An 18,027-nucleotide genomic window follows, 5' to 3' on the forward strand; every position below is an offset into this window, starting at 1 on the left:
CCCACAAATGAAGTAGTTTAATTCATAAAGTAAACAACTCCAAAGGTAAAATTTTAACATCAATCTAATTCTACCTTTACTTAATTTGTGTAAGTAAAAGTCTTATAATTATTTCCTAAATGATGTGTGAGTTTAAAATATGATGCACAAAATACATTTAAAGCATTTGTTAAACTATTAATACAATGTAAACAGCCAACTAGACTGTTTCCATGACCAATTCATATCTATCTATGTATCTAAAGACACTTTAAGATATACAATGCTAAGAAATAAAGTTTACATTTTGAGTAGTTTTATGAAAAAATTATTACAACTTAATATAACTATACTTGAAAAAACAGTATCTATAACTTGAAAAAAGGTGCTAACAGTAATGAAAAGAAATTCTCAGCAGGCTTCCCACAGCTTTAGTACACAATTAGTAGTACATGTAACAATGACATTAGAATGCATACCCAATAGCTTTTTGGGGAAGTCTGTAAGCAACTGCACTATCAATTTATTAAGCCAATGGAACTAACCTTTTCTTCTATTTCTGAAGCTACTAACATTACTCTTTGCACCAAGAAAAGAGACCCAAATCTATCCAATACCAGGGGGAAAAAAAAGTGAAATAATGAAAAAAAAAATTCTTTAAATGCTTGAAACCTAAAATATCAATCACATATAAAATAAAAGAAGTTTATTTGGTGGTAGAATTCACAGAAGTAAATCTTAGAGCCCATCCAAAAACAAGATCAAACCTGTCTGCCACTGAATGGATTCCAACTCACAGCAACCCTATAGGACAGAGTAGAATTGCCCCATAGGGTTTCCAAGGAGCAGCCGGTGGATTTGCACTGCCAACCTTTTGGTTAGCAGCCGTAACTTAATCACTGACCCACCAGGGCTCCTAAGATGGGCTCTAGAGCCCATCTAGTTGGGTTAAATTAGAGCCAGACCAAAAAGGATCACCTGTTTGGCAGCTGTACAGAATGGACTCACTACAGTCAAATGCCAGTCTCCCTTACATATGATTTTATTTCACATTTTAACCTATTCCTGTCAATATGAGATTGGTGGTATTTTCCTACTTTCATTCATCTTTTGTCCCTGCTTAACTTCTTGCAAAGTTTCCATCAAGAACACAAACTAATTATTTAGCCTATCTCAACGCTAGAAGTGAATTAATAGTAGGGTCAAAAATAGAACATCTCATTCCTGTCCCTTGCTCTGTATCTCTCGCTCTCTAAACATCTGAATTAACTGATTCTTATAAGGAAGATAAAAGTTACGTTGTTGTTGTGTGTCATCGAGTTGATTCCGACTCACAGCAGCCCTAGAGGACAGAGCAGAACAGCCCCACAGGGTTTCCAAGGAGCGGCTGGTAGATTCAAACTGTCAACCTTTTGGTTAGCAGCCTGAGCTCTTAACCACTTCGCCACCAGGACTCCATTCTAAGTTATAAGACAGATGAATTCTGCTCTGGAGGGGTGGAAAAGAAGGGTTGGTGAATCATTTCTTACCTCTTTAGATTTGGAACTTCTACCAGTGGTGCTTTTAGAATTCTTAGTGTTTTGCCCAACCAAAGTCTGAAAATTAAATAAGAAATGCAGAAAAACAGAAATTATATCCTGGTTATTTATGTTCTTCTTAAAAAAAAAAAAAATCTCAAAGAGCAAACATTATCCAATCACATTCAATTAAGCAAACACGGCATTTAACAAGTATACAGAGCTAAGTCGACAATCATTGAATGGTACAGGCATAGTCTCTAAAAGTTGTAGTTAAATTCAGTTTTGCTCATCTTTTTTTTCCCTATAGACACAATGCCTGAGTTGGGTAATCAGTGAGTGACCTGATAAAGGAAGATTCAGTTTAAATAAGAAAACTGTTTCCCATTCAGAAGCAGAGTACTAAATCACCTTAGGAGATTCACTGCAGACATTTTAACCACAAAGTTGTATTTCTGACCAATTTTGTCCAAACAATGCTTTTGAAACCTGTTAATAAATTATGAACTTCAGTCTACCATTCTAAATGTCTACTGGCTTAAATCACTGGATCATTTAAGAAAGGGAATAGGAGCTGGGGGGTGGAATGAGGAGATGAACTATGAAACAAGATTACATCTCCTACTCCATAGTTAGAGCAGCTGAGCTAATCACTTCAAAGATATACTGAGCCAGTCTTCCTACCCTCCTCACCTTAGTGTTGGTGTCATCCCGTTTCATGATGGAAGATCTAGTCTCTGTTTCCTGAGACTGTTTTGTTATATCCCTGTAATCCAGTTTAGAATCCTTGCCTTGCGGGGCTGAGATTCTTCCACTTCCACCTCTGGTAACACCGCTCTGAGTGAGTTTCAATTTACTGCTGCCTTCTCCCAAGCCTGACCCAGCACTTGTAGGTTTAAGTAGACCCAGTTCCTTGGCTGAAAGTTTCTTTTCAGCATTGATTTGATCTCTGAGCACAGATTTTAGAAAACTTTTCTGATTTTCAGTTTTTGAAGCTGTAGTTTTCGCCTTTGGAGAAGAGACTATGGCAGCCTTGATGGCTGATTTACTGCTAGATACATGTGATGTAGTTGGCATACTAGTTTTACTAGTTTCATCAAGTTTATTGGCCTGACCCACTCCTTTATTTGGGTATGCCTTGCTCACAGTGTTCTCTGCAGGCTTTTCTTTCATTACTGCCACAATCTTTTCCAATTTCTCTGCCACCATCCCAGCTTTATTCTTTTCAGTCTTCTCTGTTCCTATTTGCAGATCCACTGTAGTTTCCTTAGTATTAAATTCATTCTCCTCCTTTTCATCCATCTTACTTTTTTCAGAAATTCCCTTTTTGCTCATTGCATTCTCATCCCCGATGGAAATTTCTGGTACTAAGGAAACAACACAGGCAGGTGGCACTACTTCTGAAACAGTTTCATGTTTATTCACTTCAGCTACAGCTTCTACCACAGGTTGTGTAATTCCAGAAAAGAAGTCTTCTGCTTCAGATGGAGATTCTTCTAGAATTCCTTTGATGTTCCTCTCTTCTATAAATGCACTATCAGATACTGATAATTCTGTTTCAGGGTTAACAATTTCTGCCTCTTCCTTTTCAAAGTCAGCGGTATATACCTGCTGATTTAAAGCAGATTCCTCTACATTTTCAGGGAATAATTCAATACTGCCTGGAGTGGATACTACCAGAGGAATTTCCACTTTGATTTCCTCTCCTTGAGACTCAACTTCCAATGTTTCAAGAGCAAAGTCAGGTTCACATAGTGGCTTTTCAAGTTGTTCCTCACAAGGCTCTTCCTGCTGTACAGAAGGTTCTGTATGAATGCTGGCAGTAGTTTCTTCTTCAACCTCACTAGGTTTAACAGAGGGACTATCGGCTGCTGTTTGCACCTCACTCTCATCAACTGGACTGTCTTTCAAGTCGGGGCTAAAAGTATTTAAAAACAAACAAAAAAACAAAAACAAAACACAAACAAAAATCAAACTATGATGAGAATTCAACCATTATAAATAACCCTGTTGATGCCAATTGTTAAGACTTCCTGATGCATTAGTAATAAGCATTGGGAAATCCAGCCAATCAGCAATAAAATGGTTAAGATGTTTTGACATAAATATGTAAATATAAAATTTTAAAAGAGATTCTCCACTGCACTCCAGGTTTCTTTTTAGTTCAAAGGAAATAATGGCAAAAAGTATTCCTATCGATATGATCATATGTCTTAAGACCAATCTTTTTCCTCCTGGATCAAGTCTGCACCCAACATCAGAAGGTGGACTGTGAATCTGAGACACCGTAAATTGTTAGGTCCCATGTCTCTGCAAGCGTGGTTAACTGAAATAATAAAATATGTGTACAGTTCTACAATGAAACTAGTTATCCATACATTAAAATTTTCAATTCTGTAAGTGAACCTTATCTGCACAGAATATACAAAAACCAGTAGGTAAAAGGTTACACTCTAAATAAATCACATTGCCTCTTGTTTTTGGATGTGATACAGTTTGTTTTTAATTTTCCAAGAACTGTATGTATTAATGATAATACTTAAAAGAAAGCTTTCTTTGGAAGTATCCTTTACATACTCTGTTGGAGATTTAAAGGAGAAAGTTAACATGAGCATACAGCCCTTTAAGAAAATCTAAGTGCCTTTGGCTACATTACCAGAAGGTATATGTTAAAAGAAAGTCTTCCAGTTACAGAGAATAATTTAAAATTCCGAAACATCTAACTCAAACATTTAAGTAAAATTATTCAAAAGAAATGGAGAAAATACATGGCAAATAACATGCAATTGATCTTATCACGTCATGGTCTTCCAAATCCAAAGTAAACAAACTATGATTCCGTAATTCCACTACTTCACTGAGACACACAGAATAAATTATTTTTTACATTAATGCTCTGAAGATCAGAAGTTATCTTAAAGAATTACAAGGAAAATCTTAGCTTCTGAAAACAATGTCCAGCATGTTATTAACACCAGTAAGAGGGTATCAAATGCATTTACATAGTTACATTAGAAGCAGCAGGTTGGGGGAAGACACCTGAAAGTAATCATGTGACATCACTACCTCACAGTAGAGTATTGACTTTTTCCCCCTATTTTCAAGAAAGAAGGAATGTGACATTGACAGTAACTAATGCTTTTCAAAGGAGGCCATATAATCTTCAGTTAACAATGCCATATGATGTGTATCTGTGTCCTGAGATGTTTTAATTATATTTCAGAAGCTCAGAAAAACTGTAAGTGCCTACCATCACCATGGCCTAATCATTTGAGCCAACAAAAACCGGTTCTCTCCCACAAAGATGGGGAAGTTTAAGTTTTCAAAAGGAGCAAAATTTTTAAGAGATCAGAGAAACCCCTCTTTATGAAAAGTTGTAAAGACAAAGAGCTTAAGGAATCAATTTTAAGTTGAATATTCAGTAAGCAGAGCCCTTAATCAATATGCATTTTATTCATTTGTGCAAGCTAACCTTTGTATGTTGAAAACGTTTCAAGATTTTTATTTGACAAAATTCACATTTCTTATATTCAGACACCACTGGCTGATTTTAAGTGTTCCAATTTCTTAGGATTTGTCAAAATAAAATTTGTGGCCAAGCATACATTTAACAAAGATAAGAAAAAGTTGTGACGTTAATAGTTATAGCAGTTACATGAATACTATTTCTCAAAATATATGCCATTGTTTTTAAATTACAAGATTCATCTTCAATACTGAAGATTAAATTCAAATTCCCTGATCATTTACTGAACTATGTATGAGCACTAAAGGCTTTACAAACAAGGGATCTATAGTAGAATAACAATGGAGGTTTTGATTCCAGACTCAAGGCAGTTCTTCCCTTTTTACCATATTTAAAGTTTGTACACCCCCCCAAAAAAAACAAAACAAAATCCAACACACCATTTATCACCTTCAATATAAAATGAATCACTATGAAGCTCTACACTTCAGAAAACACAGACCTACTTGGAAAACAGTTTTAATTTCATGTTTGTTTTTATGTGTTGGTCTTCAAAAATTATAATGCTTTCTTCATAGAAATCATTCACCCAAAATTAGTATCTTGTTTTTCTGGCTAATATGAGAAAAAGCCTCAGTGTTGACAAAAAAGAAGAAAGGGCCAAAATCAACAGCATATCCCTATAACTCGAACAAACAGAAAAGGAGCAGCAAAAGAAGCCCACAGTAACCAGAAGGAAATAATAAAAAAGATCAGAGCAGAAATAAATGAGATAGAAAACAGAAAAACAACAGAATCAATAAGACTACAAGTTGGTTCTTTGAGAGGATCAATAAAATTGACAAACCACTGACCAAACTGACAAAGGAAAAAAGGGAGAAGATACAAATAACCGAAGTAAGAAACGAGATGGGTGACATTACAACAGAACCAGCTGAGATAAAAAGGATCGTAACAGAATACCATGAAAAATTATATTGCAACAAATTTGAAAACCTAGAAGGAATGGAAAAATTTCAAGAAACACACAATATACCGAAACTAACAGATAGAAGTAGAAAATTTGAACAGACCCATAACAAAAGAAGTAACTGAAGATGTTCTTTAAACAAACAAACAAACAAACAAGAAACTCTCAACAAAAAAAAAAGCTCCAGTCCAGACGGCTTCACAGTGAATTCTAGCAAATACTCAGAGAAGAGCTGACACCAATTCTACTCAAACTATTCCAGAACATAAAAAAGGAAGGAATACTCCCTAATTCATTCTATGAAGCCAGCATAACCTGATACCAAAGACAGGTTAAGATACCACTAAAAAAAAATTATAGACCAGTATCTCTCATGAATATAGACTCAAAAATTCTCAACAAAATTCTAGTCAATAGAATTCAACAGCATATAAAAAAAAAAAAATCAATCAAGCAGGACTCATACTAGGGATGCAAGGATGGTTCAACAATGGAAAATCAACATAATTCACCACAAAAATAAAACAAAGATAAAGAATTACATGATCATCTCTATCGACACAGAAAAGGCATTTGATAAAATCCAACACCCTTTCCTGATAAAAACTCTCAGCTACAAAGGAATAGAAGAGAAAATCCTCAACATAACTAAGGCCAAATACGCAAAACCAACAGCCAACATTACTCTCAATGGAGAAAGATTGACAGCATTCCCAGAGGATGCCCTTTTATCACCACTCCTATTCAGTATTGTACTGGAAGTTCTAGCAAGAGCAATTAAGGCAAGAAAAGGAAATAAAGGGTAGCCAAATTGGAAAGGAAGAAGTAAAACTACCCTTATTCACAGATGACATCATTCTATGCATAGAAAATCCCAGAGACTCCACAAAGAAGTTACTGGAACTAGTAGAAGGATTCAGCCAAGTAGCAGGGGACAAAATCAACACAAATATCAGCTGGGTTCCTCTACACTGGAAACCCTGGTGGCGTAGCGGTTAAGAGCTATGGTGCTAACCAAAAGGTCGGCAGTTGAATCCACCAGGCACTCCTTGGAAACCACATAGGGCAGTTCTACTGTGTCCTATAGGGTTGCAATGAGTTGAAATCGACTCGACAGCAACTTTTTTTCTCCCCCTCTACACTAACAAGAAAGGCTCTGAAAAGGAAATAGAGAAATCAATACTATTTACAATAGTCCCCAAAAGGATAAAATACCTAGGAATAAACCTAACCAGGGACGTAAAGACTTATAACAAGGCAAACCCGCTGCCATCAAGTCGATTTCGACTCCTAATCAAATCTATAGGACAGAGTAGAACTGCCCCACAGTGTTACCACCGAGCAGCTGGTAGATTCAAACTGCCGACCTTTTGGTTAGCAGCCATAGCTCTTAACTAACCACTGCACAACCAAGGCTCCAACCAACCTTTTAAACATCAAAGCAAAACACCCATATTCTGGGAACTGGCATAAAAAAGGATTCCAGGAAGGAATTTTGTAAAAGCAGCTTTCACAAAAGAAGGAAATCTGTAGTATTCTATTACTCTTATTCAATTAATATTAAATCTGAAATATCTCAGGATACAGGTATCTAACTCCCCCCTACAATACCAGTTTCACAATCCTCAGAAAAGGCATACAATAAAACTTGGGTATGAGAACAAAGGTTAACACCATACCACACATAGCCTGAGAAACTTCAGATTAAGACTTAACAATACTGAAGATTACTGTTTATTCCAATGGGCCAGTAGGTACACTTTCCAACATTAACGAACTGGTGAAAATTTCTTCTTGCATCCTTATTTGGACCCTTACATACAAGATAAATAAATCCTGTTTACTAGAGAGAGAGAGAGAGAGAGAGTGTGTGTGTGTGTGTGTGTGTGTGTGTGTGTGAGAGAGAGAGAGAGAGAGAGAGAGAGAGAGAGGAGGGGTAGTACAAGCAAAACATGGGTTATTATTCAATTATCAATATACCCACGAGATTGTCTTTAAATAGGAAATCTATTTTAATAGTTTACATTGTAACCAAAAGGATCGTATTCATGACGCAGTAGTACCTGAAAGTACTTCAAACAAACACACGATATTTTCTCAGGATCAGTTTACTCCAAAAGAAAAGTGATACAGTCTGACCATATTCCACATACTTTTCACTAATGCCATATAACTCAGAAAAAAACTGACTGCAAAATAGGAATTAAGAAATTACTAGCACTAGGACATTTTAATTAATTTTATAAGAGTAGACAACTATATGCAAACTCATTAAGAAATATCTTTCATTTTCAGATAAAAATCTAACTAATGAGAGGAAAAAAAAAAATAACTAAAGTACCCATAATAGCTATTCTTGCAGACCTGAAAGAAAATGTATCAAATGAAATCTATACAATGGATTTTTCCAAGAGCCTATTACCAGCTACAGAGTTACTCTGGTCAAACTGTAGGTGTATCTATACTGCTACATGTGACAGTTACTTATTGAGCACTTTGTGGGCTTCTATATCAAACATTGCTAGAGGTATTACTTTTTAAGCATGTGAGTATAATTGTTGTAATGATGTTCAACTTGAAAAAGTATGCTGACATATACAGCAAATTTGTTTTTAAAACTTACCAATATATTTTAATGTCTTCATAGTCATCTTTATCATTTAAAACAGACTTATTTTATAAGACTTAAATTACTGAGAAGAAAAATCCATAAATACTGTTTTACAGGCATCTTAAAATTCAACAGTGCATTAAATAAAACACTTCCCATATTAAACTTTCAAACTGTTGTATCAAACTCGGTAAGCTCTAAGACATGGACTGTAGGAAATATGGGTGAATCACTTTGTATAAAGAAGGGAAAAAAAATATTCTACATCAGAGTCTCACTGAAGAGCAGTGAAAGGGAGGTTTCTGACTGGTGAGAAGTTAGACGTGGCCAAAACAAGGTTCTGAGTCACTAGTTTGTGTGGACTAAAGAACAACCTTTCATCCTCGGAAAATACAAAGCAGTGTACATAATATTTCTTTTTACTATCCCTTTACCTCACCACAGTTGCTTTTAAAAAGTATCAAAATACCATTAAACAGTAAGCTAAAATGCCCTGAAAGCAAACTAACTCCCATTTTTCAAGGTTGAGAGTTGGAAAATGATAACTTAAAGGTTCTCCCTCTCTCCCTGACCCAATTTTAAAGATAAGACCAAGATTTTCTCTAATTCAGTATACTTGGGGCAACTAACCAGATAAAATAACTGAATAAACTTGAATGTTATCTTTTTGTGTTTCAAGTTATTGAAGTTAAAAAGGATTATACAAAAAGATTAAAATTTTACTATTGTGTTTAATTCTGGAATACAAAAATGTAACAAAAAGAATGTAATACTAATCACAAGAGTCTAGTTGTTCAAAAACATCTTAGCAGAACACTTACATGAAGTCGTATTTATATCAACAACACAACAAATTTAAAGTCATATTTATATATTTAATTCAAACTAGTTATACACTCAGTCTTTCTAATAACATGTAAATACCTGAATGAGACCAAAAACAAAAACATCCCCTCCTCTACCAAGTCAAACAAAATTGAAAAATAAAATTGTAACAGGGTCACACATATACAGAGTGAACAAACATGAAAGACAAACTTTTTGCTGCATATTAACAACTACCATAAAATATGAAAATAAAATCTAGTAACCAACATAAAAATGTTAGCAAACTTAAAGTAACATACCTTTCTTTTCCTTGTTCTGAGTCTTTCTCAACTTGAGCCTGTAACATAATTACACATTTTATTAGAGGCTATTCTACCGGATTTTAAATATTTAATCCATCACTGCAATGTTTTCAGCTCAAAGTCTTAGCTACAAAACAAAAATGTATCTTAAAAGTGTATCAAAACATACTTTCCAGGGTCCACACAAGTATCAGTTTCTAGAGTTTATCCCATTAGATGAAGACGACTAATTTATGTTATACAGAGTAACTTGCCATATAGTAATTAATGAGAAAAAAGAAATTTGCTTACTGTTGATATAATAACTTCTTAAAAACCTTTAGAAGTCTAGAAATACTACCTTCTGCTTAGAAAAAATAGGCAATAAACCTGAAATATCAACATCTTCCTTGCAGAACTATTATTTTTTAAAACTTTTGATTATAAAGGGAGACCAATTAACTTAAAACAGCTACCAGCTCTGGACAAAATTTAACACTAATCCTTTTAAATGTGTATCTGAATGCCCAAGAAAACAGTGTCCTGGGGCCCAAAAAGGAAGCAGGAATTAGAAAGGATTGCCTGGGAACCAATCACTGTCCTGGGCACCTGGGATATATGAGTGAACAGAACTGTCACAAATCTCTGCCCTTGGAGAGCTTCTACATATTAGCTGGAGGCTTCTTCTACGGGAACCATGTGCTCTGGGTTGAGAACTGTCTTTCTAGAAAAGTTGTGTCAGAGTAAAAAACTGAGAATTACACGTCAAAAAATTTAAATATGTTAGGTGCCACCGAGTTGATTCCAACTCATAGCGAACCTATGAACAAAAGAATGAAACACTGTGTGGTACTGGCCACCTTCACAATCATTGCTATGTTTGAGCCAATCACTGCAGCCACTGTGTCAATCCATCTCACTGAGGATCCTCCTGTCTTTCACTAACCCTCTACTTTAACAATCATGATGTCCTTTTCCAGGAACTGGTCCCTTCTGATAACATGTCCAAAGTGAGTGAGATGAAGTCTTAACTATCCTTGCTTCTAAGGAGCATTCTGGGTGTACTTCTTCCAAAACAGATTTGTTCGTTCTTCTGGCAGTCCGTGGTATATTCAATATTTGTCAACACCATAATTCAAAGGCATCAATTCCTCTTTGGTCTTCCATATTCATTAACCAGCTTTCGCATGCATGTGAGGCAACTGAAAACACCATGGCTTGCGTCAGGCTCACCTTAGTCCTCAAAATGACAACTTTGCTGTTTAACACTTTAAAAAGGTCTTCTGCAGCAGATCTGTCCAATGCAATATGTCCTTTGATTTCTTGATTGATGCTTCCATGGATGTTGACTGTGGATCCAAGTAAAATGAAATCCTTGAAACTTCAATATTTTCTCCATTTATCAAGATGTTGCTTATTGGTCCAGTTGTGATGATTTTTGTTTTATGTTGAAGTGTAACCCACACTGAAGGGTGCAGTCTTTGATATTCATCAGTAAGTGCTTCAAGCCCTCTTTGCTTTCAGCAAGCAAGGTTGTGTCATCTGCATATCACAGGTTTTTGATGAGCCTTCCTGCAACCCTAAAGCTGAACGCGTCTTCATACAGTCCATTTTCTACGATTATTTGCTCAGCATACAGACTCAGTTAAGTATGGTGAAAGGATAAAACCTTGACACATACCTTTCCTGATTTTAAATCACGCAGTATCCCCATGTTCTCCTCAGACGACTGTTTGTTGTTCTATATACAGGTTCTGCACGACCACAATTAAACGTTCTGGAATTCCATTCTTCACAACGTTATCCGTAATTTGTTAAGATCCATACAATCGAATGCCTTTGCAGAGTAAATAAAACACAGGCAAGCATCTTTCTGGTATTCTCTGATTTCAGCCAAGATCCATCAGGCATCAGCAACGTTATCCCTAATTCCAGCTTGAATTTCTGGCAGTTCCTGTCCATGTAGTGCAGCAACCGCTTTTGTATTATCTTCAGCAAAATTTTACTTGTGTGCGGTATTCATGATACTGTTCAGTAATTTCTGCATTCTGCTAGATCACATTTCTTTGGAATGAGTTCAAATATGGATGGATCTTTTTCAGTCGGTTGGCCAGGTAGCTGTGTTCCAAATTTCTTGGCATAGACAAGTGAGCGACTCCAGTGCTGCATCCATTTGTTGAAACATCTCAATGAGTATTCCATCGATTCCTGGAGCCTTCTTTTTCGCCAATGCCCTCAGTGCAGCTTGGAATTCTTTCTTCAGTACCATCGGTTCTTCGTCATATGCTACCTTCTGAAATGGCTGAATGTCTACCAATTCTTTTTGGTACAGTTACTGTGTATTCATTCCTTCCATCTTCTCTTGATGCATCCTGTGTCGTTCAATATCTTGTCCATAAAATCCTTCAATACTACAACTCAAGACTTGAATTTTTTCTTCAGTTCTTTCAGCTTGAGAAATGCCAAGCGTGTTCTTCCCTTTTGGCTTTCTCACTCCACATCTTTGCACATTTCATTGTAATACTTTACTTTGTCTTCTCAAGTTGCCCTTTGAAATCTTCTGTTCAGCTCTTTTACTGCATAATTTCTTCCATTTGCTTTAGCTGCTCCATGTCCAACAGCAAGTTTCAGTCTCTTCTGATATCTATTTTGTTCTTTTTCCTTTTTAATGACCTTTTGCTTTATGTTTGATGTCATTCCAAAACTCATCTAGTCCTCAGTCATTGATGTTCAATGCATCAAATCTATTCTTGAGATGGTCTCCAAATTCAGGTGGGATATACTCAAGGTCATATTTTGGCTCTCGCAGGCTTGTTTTAATTTTCTTCAGTTTCAACTTGAACTTGCATAGGAGCAAGTGATGGCCTGCTCTGCAGTCAGCCCCCAGGCTTGTTCTGAATGATGTCGCTGAGATTCTCTATCATCTCTTTCCACAGATGTAGTCAATTTGATTCCTGTGTTTTCCATTTGGCAAGGTCCACACATATAGTCACTGTTTATGTTGTTGAAAAAAGGTATTTAGAACGAGTAAGTAGTTGGTCTTGCAAAATTCCATCATGGATCTCCAGCGTCGTTTCTATCACCAAGGCCATATCCTTCAACAATCGATCCTTCCTGTTTCCAACTTTTGCATTCCAATCACCAGTAACTACCAATGCATCTTGATTGCATGTTTGATCATTTTCAGACTACAGAAGTTGGTAAAAATCTTCAATTTCTTCATCTTCGGCACCGGTGGTTGGTGCATAAATTTTAATAATAGTCGTATTAACTGGTCTTCCTTCTAGGCATATGGATATTATCCTATTCATATCCTGTGAATAATATGGAGCCCCAGTGGCACAGTGGTTAAATGTTTCAGCTGATCACCAAAACTTTGGCAGCTAGAATCCACCAGCCACTCCTTGGAAACTCTATGGGGTAGTAGAGGGAATTCCTGGTGTGGGTTATATTTGGTTTTTCTACTAAAATATGAGCTCCTTGAGGGTTGAGACACTGACTCCTGTGTTTATCATTATATCCCCAGTGCCTGAAACAGTACTGGCATGGAAATGGAATTAGATAAATACTTGTTTAATGTGTTAATGAATAAATCCCAAAGCTTTCAGAGAAAAAACAGAATTCTTAAAGATCCGATTGAAATCTGACTTCTCAGCAATACTGGTTGCTAAAAACAGTGAAAGGAAAAATAATCTGAGCTCCAAATTTTATACCTAGATAAACTATCAATGGTATTGAGTAAAATAAAGTTACTTTCAAATATGCAGGGATTCAGGTTAACTAAAGTTATAGAACTAAAGGTTGAAACATATTACATATGTAAATAACCAACAGGCAACAAAAACGTGGGGCGTGTGAAGAAAAGGGAAGGTAATATAGACACATTAATGAACTCATTTTAAAAAGTGGGAAATTAAAAACTGCTATAAAAATTCTGGGGGCAGGTTTTATTTCCACTTTATAGTCTATTCCTTAGCTCAGGCCTTCATTACTTCTCATACAGACCATTACAATACCCTGAAATTAATCTACCTGCCTCTACTATTCAATTCATAATTTGTTGAATGGGTATAATGGGCACTACGTGTTCAAATGAAGCCCTGGTGGCACAGTGCTTAGGAGCTATGGCTGCTAACCAAAAGGTTGGCAGTTCGAATCCACCAGTTGTTCCTTGGAAACCCTATGCATCAGCTCTAATCTGTCCTATAGGGTAGCTATGAGTCAGAATCCACTTGGCGGCAACAGGAAAAAATGTGTTCAAGTTCTTACAGCTTACCAGTGGTGGAGCTAGGACTTTTACAATAAGCCAAATGCGCTTTCCAATTCAATAAGCTATAAGAATAAAGCTCTGAGTAAGGTTTTGGGAAGTAAAGTGCCAATTTAGGCAGCAGTTTTATATAATCTTCACCTATTTCATTTTTTTTAGATCTGAGAACCTGGGGTTGTATTTCTATATAATCAGTGCTTATTACAATTCTGAATTTAGTTGAACAAAGTAATCATTTGAGAAATAGCAAAGACACAAATTGTAAAAAAATGCAATGTTGTGCTGAGAAAAGAAGGTTAAAACTTCTGAAATTTCTTCTGAAATTGTAAGATTAAATGAACTACTCAAATTTGTGCTTTAAATGGTACCCATAATGATGTATTTACTATAAAACCCACTGCCATCAAGTCAATTCCAACCCATAGAGACCCTATAGGACAGAACAGAGCTGCCCCACAGGGCTTCCAAGGAGCACCTGGTGGATTCAAACTGCTGACCTTTTGGTTAGCAGCCACAGCTCTTAGCCACTATGCCACCAGGGCTTCCATAAAAAAATCATACAGACATCCTTATAATACCTATCACTGATATACACTAGAACTATTAGAGAATGGAGACTTGTTGGCACAGTGGTTATGAGCTCAGCTGCTAACCAAAAAGGTTGACAGTCTGAATCCACCAGGTGCTCCTTGGAAACCCTACGGGCGGTTCTACTGTGTCCTATAGGGTCACTATGAGTCAGAATCAATGGCGATGGGATTTTTTATTAGAAAAAACATGTATGAGTTAGAATTTAATTCTTTCAAAGGTGGACTATTTATAGCTTTCATACATGTATTATGTAAGCCAAGAATCTGTAAAATCTTATTTCTTATACAAAAATAGTTTATAATATACCAAGATGAAACCAAAATAGATTCAAAGTAGCTTCTGCATGCTAGAAACAATCATGCTACATATATGAATTGACTATACACTTATGTCCATAATAAGTTTTTAGACTTACTAGCCTATAGCTTCAAAATTACCTCATTTTCATTTTGACAAATTTATATTGCTCCATGGAGCAGTGGTGGTTCAGTGGTAGACCCAGGTTCAACTGCCAGCCAATGCACCTCATGTACAGCCACGACCTAGTCTGTCAGTGGAGGCTTGTGTGTTGCTATGCAGCAGAGCTTCCAGACTAAGATAGAGTAGGAGGAAAGGCCTGGTGATCTACATCTGAAAATGAGCCAAAGAAAACCCTATCGCAATGGTCCAATCTGCAGCCAGTCATAAGAATGGTGTAGGAATTGGCAATGTTTTCATTCTGTGGTGTGTGGGGTCGCCATGAGTCAGGGGCCAATTTAATGGCAGGTAAACAACAATACTGCTCCATAGCGAAGAGACTGCAAAACAAGTGTTAAAAAGAAGTATCTAAATTCAGAACCAGTTTGACTACTGCCTGAATAATTCCTGAAATTACCTTCATGGTATATGTATCTTGTGCTTTGAGACAATAACCCTTTACACTTGCCTCAGTTTCTAAAAGCATAAGAGTTGATATAGAAAAATCCTACCTCTGATGAGTCCATTTTTGGAGATAATGTGCAGGTCAATACATAGTCACCTATGTTTTGTGGATTTTGTTTCAGGAAGTTGTACATTGACTGAGCAGATTCAGGACTATCTAATTGAAGAATTGCCTTTGAAGAAGGAAAAAAAAGTATCAACATTTTTTCCTTTCAATCTCAAATACGTGATCACAAAGGTAAGGTTAATCCTAATTTCAAAGTCAACAAGAGAAAATTCTTAGAATGCTGCAAGGCACAACTGAAGAGGGTGGGAGGTAATTTAAAAAGAGAAGATTAAAGATGTCTAAAGCAAAGATTCTGTAGTCCTCTGTGCCATCTGTGACATCCTTCTTCCATTCTATAACACACTATTTCTAAAGTAACCAAACACACTCTACGTATACAAGGGATGTCAAAGAAATGAGTAGCTAGTTGTTTGTCAATTAGGTATTTTTTATGGAGCAAATATTGTCAAGGAGTCCCTGGGTGGTACAAACAGTTAATATACTCAGCTACTAACTGAAACGTTAGAGGTTCATGCCCACCCAGAGGAATCTTGGAAGAAAGGCCTGGCAATCTATGTCTGAAAAATCAGGCACTGAAAATCCTATGGAGCACAGTTCCACTCTGACACACTGGAGTCTCCATGAGTTGAAATACACTTAACGGCAGCTAGTAAATACTATCAACTTTAACATGAAACCCTGACTTTATAGGGTATAGTTCATCAAAATTTAATTACAATGGATATATACCTGAAATAAGTATTATATGCAGAGGGCATAGTAAATGTAAATAGATTAACAATTTTTGGTTCTTTTAAGGAAAGAAGGCAAATCTTAAAAGTAAGAAATGGTCATTTTATTTATTCTTCTTTCTATGTAACTAAACAAACTTAAAGCTGTGTGTTTTACAGCTGGAAGAGACTTAGAAAATACCTTACAACGTTCCATTTTATAAATAAGAACTCAAAGTGTAAACTGACTTAGCCAAGGTAACAGAGGTAACTAAGGGACCATAAAGGTTAAGGTCAAAACTTCCCATCTTTGTACTAAATTACCTTTCTCCTCCCTTGTGTGAGTCTTATTTTCCCTTAAAAACCAGGAGTTTTGAGGAGAAAGAGCATATCTCATCTTTCTTGTCATGGTCCAGGAGAAAATATCCTGATCCATCACAGTTCTGCTAAGAGGCTGAATATTATTTATAAATGCTTCAGTTCAGAAGCTGAATTAGAAGTTGCAGACCATAAGAACATACGATTCAGCTATATATTATCTACAGAACACAGAACACCTTGTTACCTTGTTTTTATTATTCATGAATATATGGTGATCCACTTTTCCAAACTGAAGTCCGATGCAAAGTACACACTGAAGTCCATCTTCTGGTAAGTTATTAAGATGTACAAATCGACTGTAACTTTTATCTGTATTTGCCTGTAGTTTTTTTAAGAGACAGCATAAAAAAACACAGCTATAGTATCAAACTGTAAAAACACAGATTAACATTAATTTAATATTTCAGAGGTCAGATGATGTCCTCTCCCAAGAGTAAGAAAATGACTGTGTAGGTTAAGATAGTGGGGCCTTAATTTTAGATCTGCATAATCAGTAAAACAATATACTAAAACAGGAGGCATCATCTTTTCTTCTATCAGCACAATATCTACCAAAAACATCCTCAAACAACGTATGTCTCTATTTCACCACTTAATATACTCTCTAGTATCTGAAAAAATAATTCTCATTAGGGACTAACCCTTGCTTTCTTATTTTGGCTAATAAGACGACCCATCTGATACTTGTATCACCTCAATATCTCAAAAGTTAGTACTAAGGTTTTCTTTACATTTCAAAAAAAGTGAATGAACAAAACAAGTACACAAAAAGAATTTAAATGCAAACTCACCTCTGGGTCATTTTCTTTAATCAAGGTTGTAAATATAGCTTCCTAAAAAAGCAAAATAAATAAAGGCTGAAGGTGTAAATTCTAATTCATATATTTAATTAGTCAAGATTTATAATAATCTATATAAATATGCATTTACCAGTATTTCATAAAATGAAGAGGAAGCAACAGTTCTGTTCCTTCTAAAATGTTTCCCTCTTCCTAAACAAGTTATCAAAGTCCCACCACCCTCCACATACACCTTCTTTCTTCGTACTCCCCTACATGCACGAAGATTAATGAGGGAGTACCACTTAGGGGAGGACATTCAAATTTATAAGAAGGGAATCACAGATTTAATTTAGAAGATAGTAAGAGAACTGAAATTATAAAGCAAAAAATTAGTTAAGCTAAGTAGGGGATGAGGAAGAGCAAAGATGCAGGCTAATAAAAAACAGCACAGTATACAAATACACAGTGATTTGGAGCTACTGAATTATAAAGTTAAGAGGTCCATAGTGGCAGGAGACAAGGATGTCAAAGCTAGAGAAGGCTAAGTAATGGAAGGTTGATATGTGCCAGAAGGAATCTGGAGACTGAGACTATGGTTCTTAAACATAGTTTTTTCCTTCGGCACTACCAAGGATCCTAAATCTAGAATAAACCCG

At 36.0% G+C, this 18,027-nt stretch overlaps 1 protein-coding gene across 5 annotated transcripts in view; it reads right to left on the reverse strand.

The window, feature by feature from the left end:
* The window catches only part of ZNF638 (zinc finger protein 638), a 102,301-nt gene that overhangs the window by 8,724 nt on the left and 75,550 nt on the right, over window positions 1–18,027 (reverse strand). For all 5 annotated transcript variants that reach the window (XR_002824373.1, XM_023732827.1, XM_023732831.1 and 2 more), the window contains 6 exons: window positions 17,381–17,422; window positions 16,774–16,908; window positions 15,479–15,604; window positions 9,671–9,708; window positions 2,190–3,414; window positions 1,509–1,574 (listed from right to left, as the gene is read on the reverse strand). Coding sequence is in view for 4 of the 5 variants with exons in the window: in XM_023732827.1 (XP_023588595.1) it covers window positions 1,509–1,574; window positions 2,190–3,414; window positions 9,671–9,708; window positions 15,479–15,604; window positions 16,774–16,908; window positions 17,381–17,422 (1,632 nt within the window). In the remaining variant the exon portion in view is untranslated. The remainder of the gene's footprint in view (window positions 1–1,508; window positions 1,575–2,189; window positions 3,415–9,670; window positions 9,709–15,478; window positions 15,605–16,773; window positions 16,909–17,380; window positions 17,423–18,027) is intronic.

This window comes from Trichechus manatus, unplaced genomic scaffold (genome assembly GCF_000243295.1).
Source record: "Trichechus manatus latirostris isolate Lorelei unplaced genomic scaffold, TriManLat1.0 scaffold00004, whole genome shotgun sequence".
Classification (NCBI taxonomy): domain Eukaryota; kingdom Metazoa; phylum Chordata; class Mammalia; order Sirenia; family Trichechidae; genus Trichechus; species Trichechus manatus.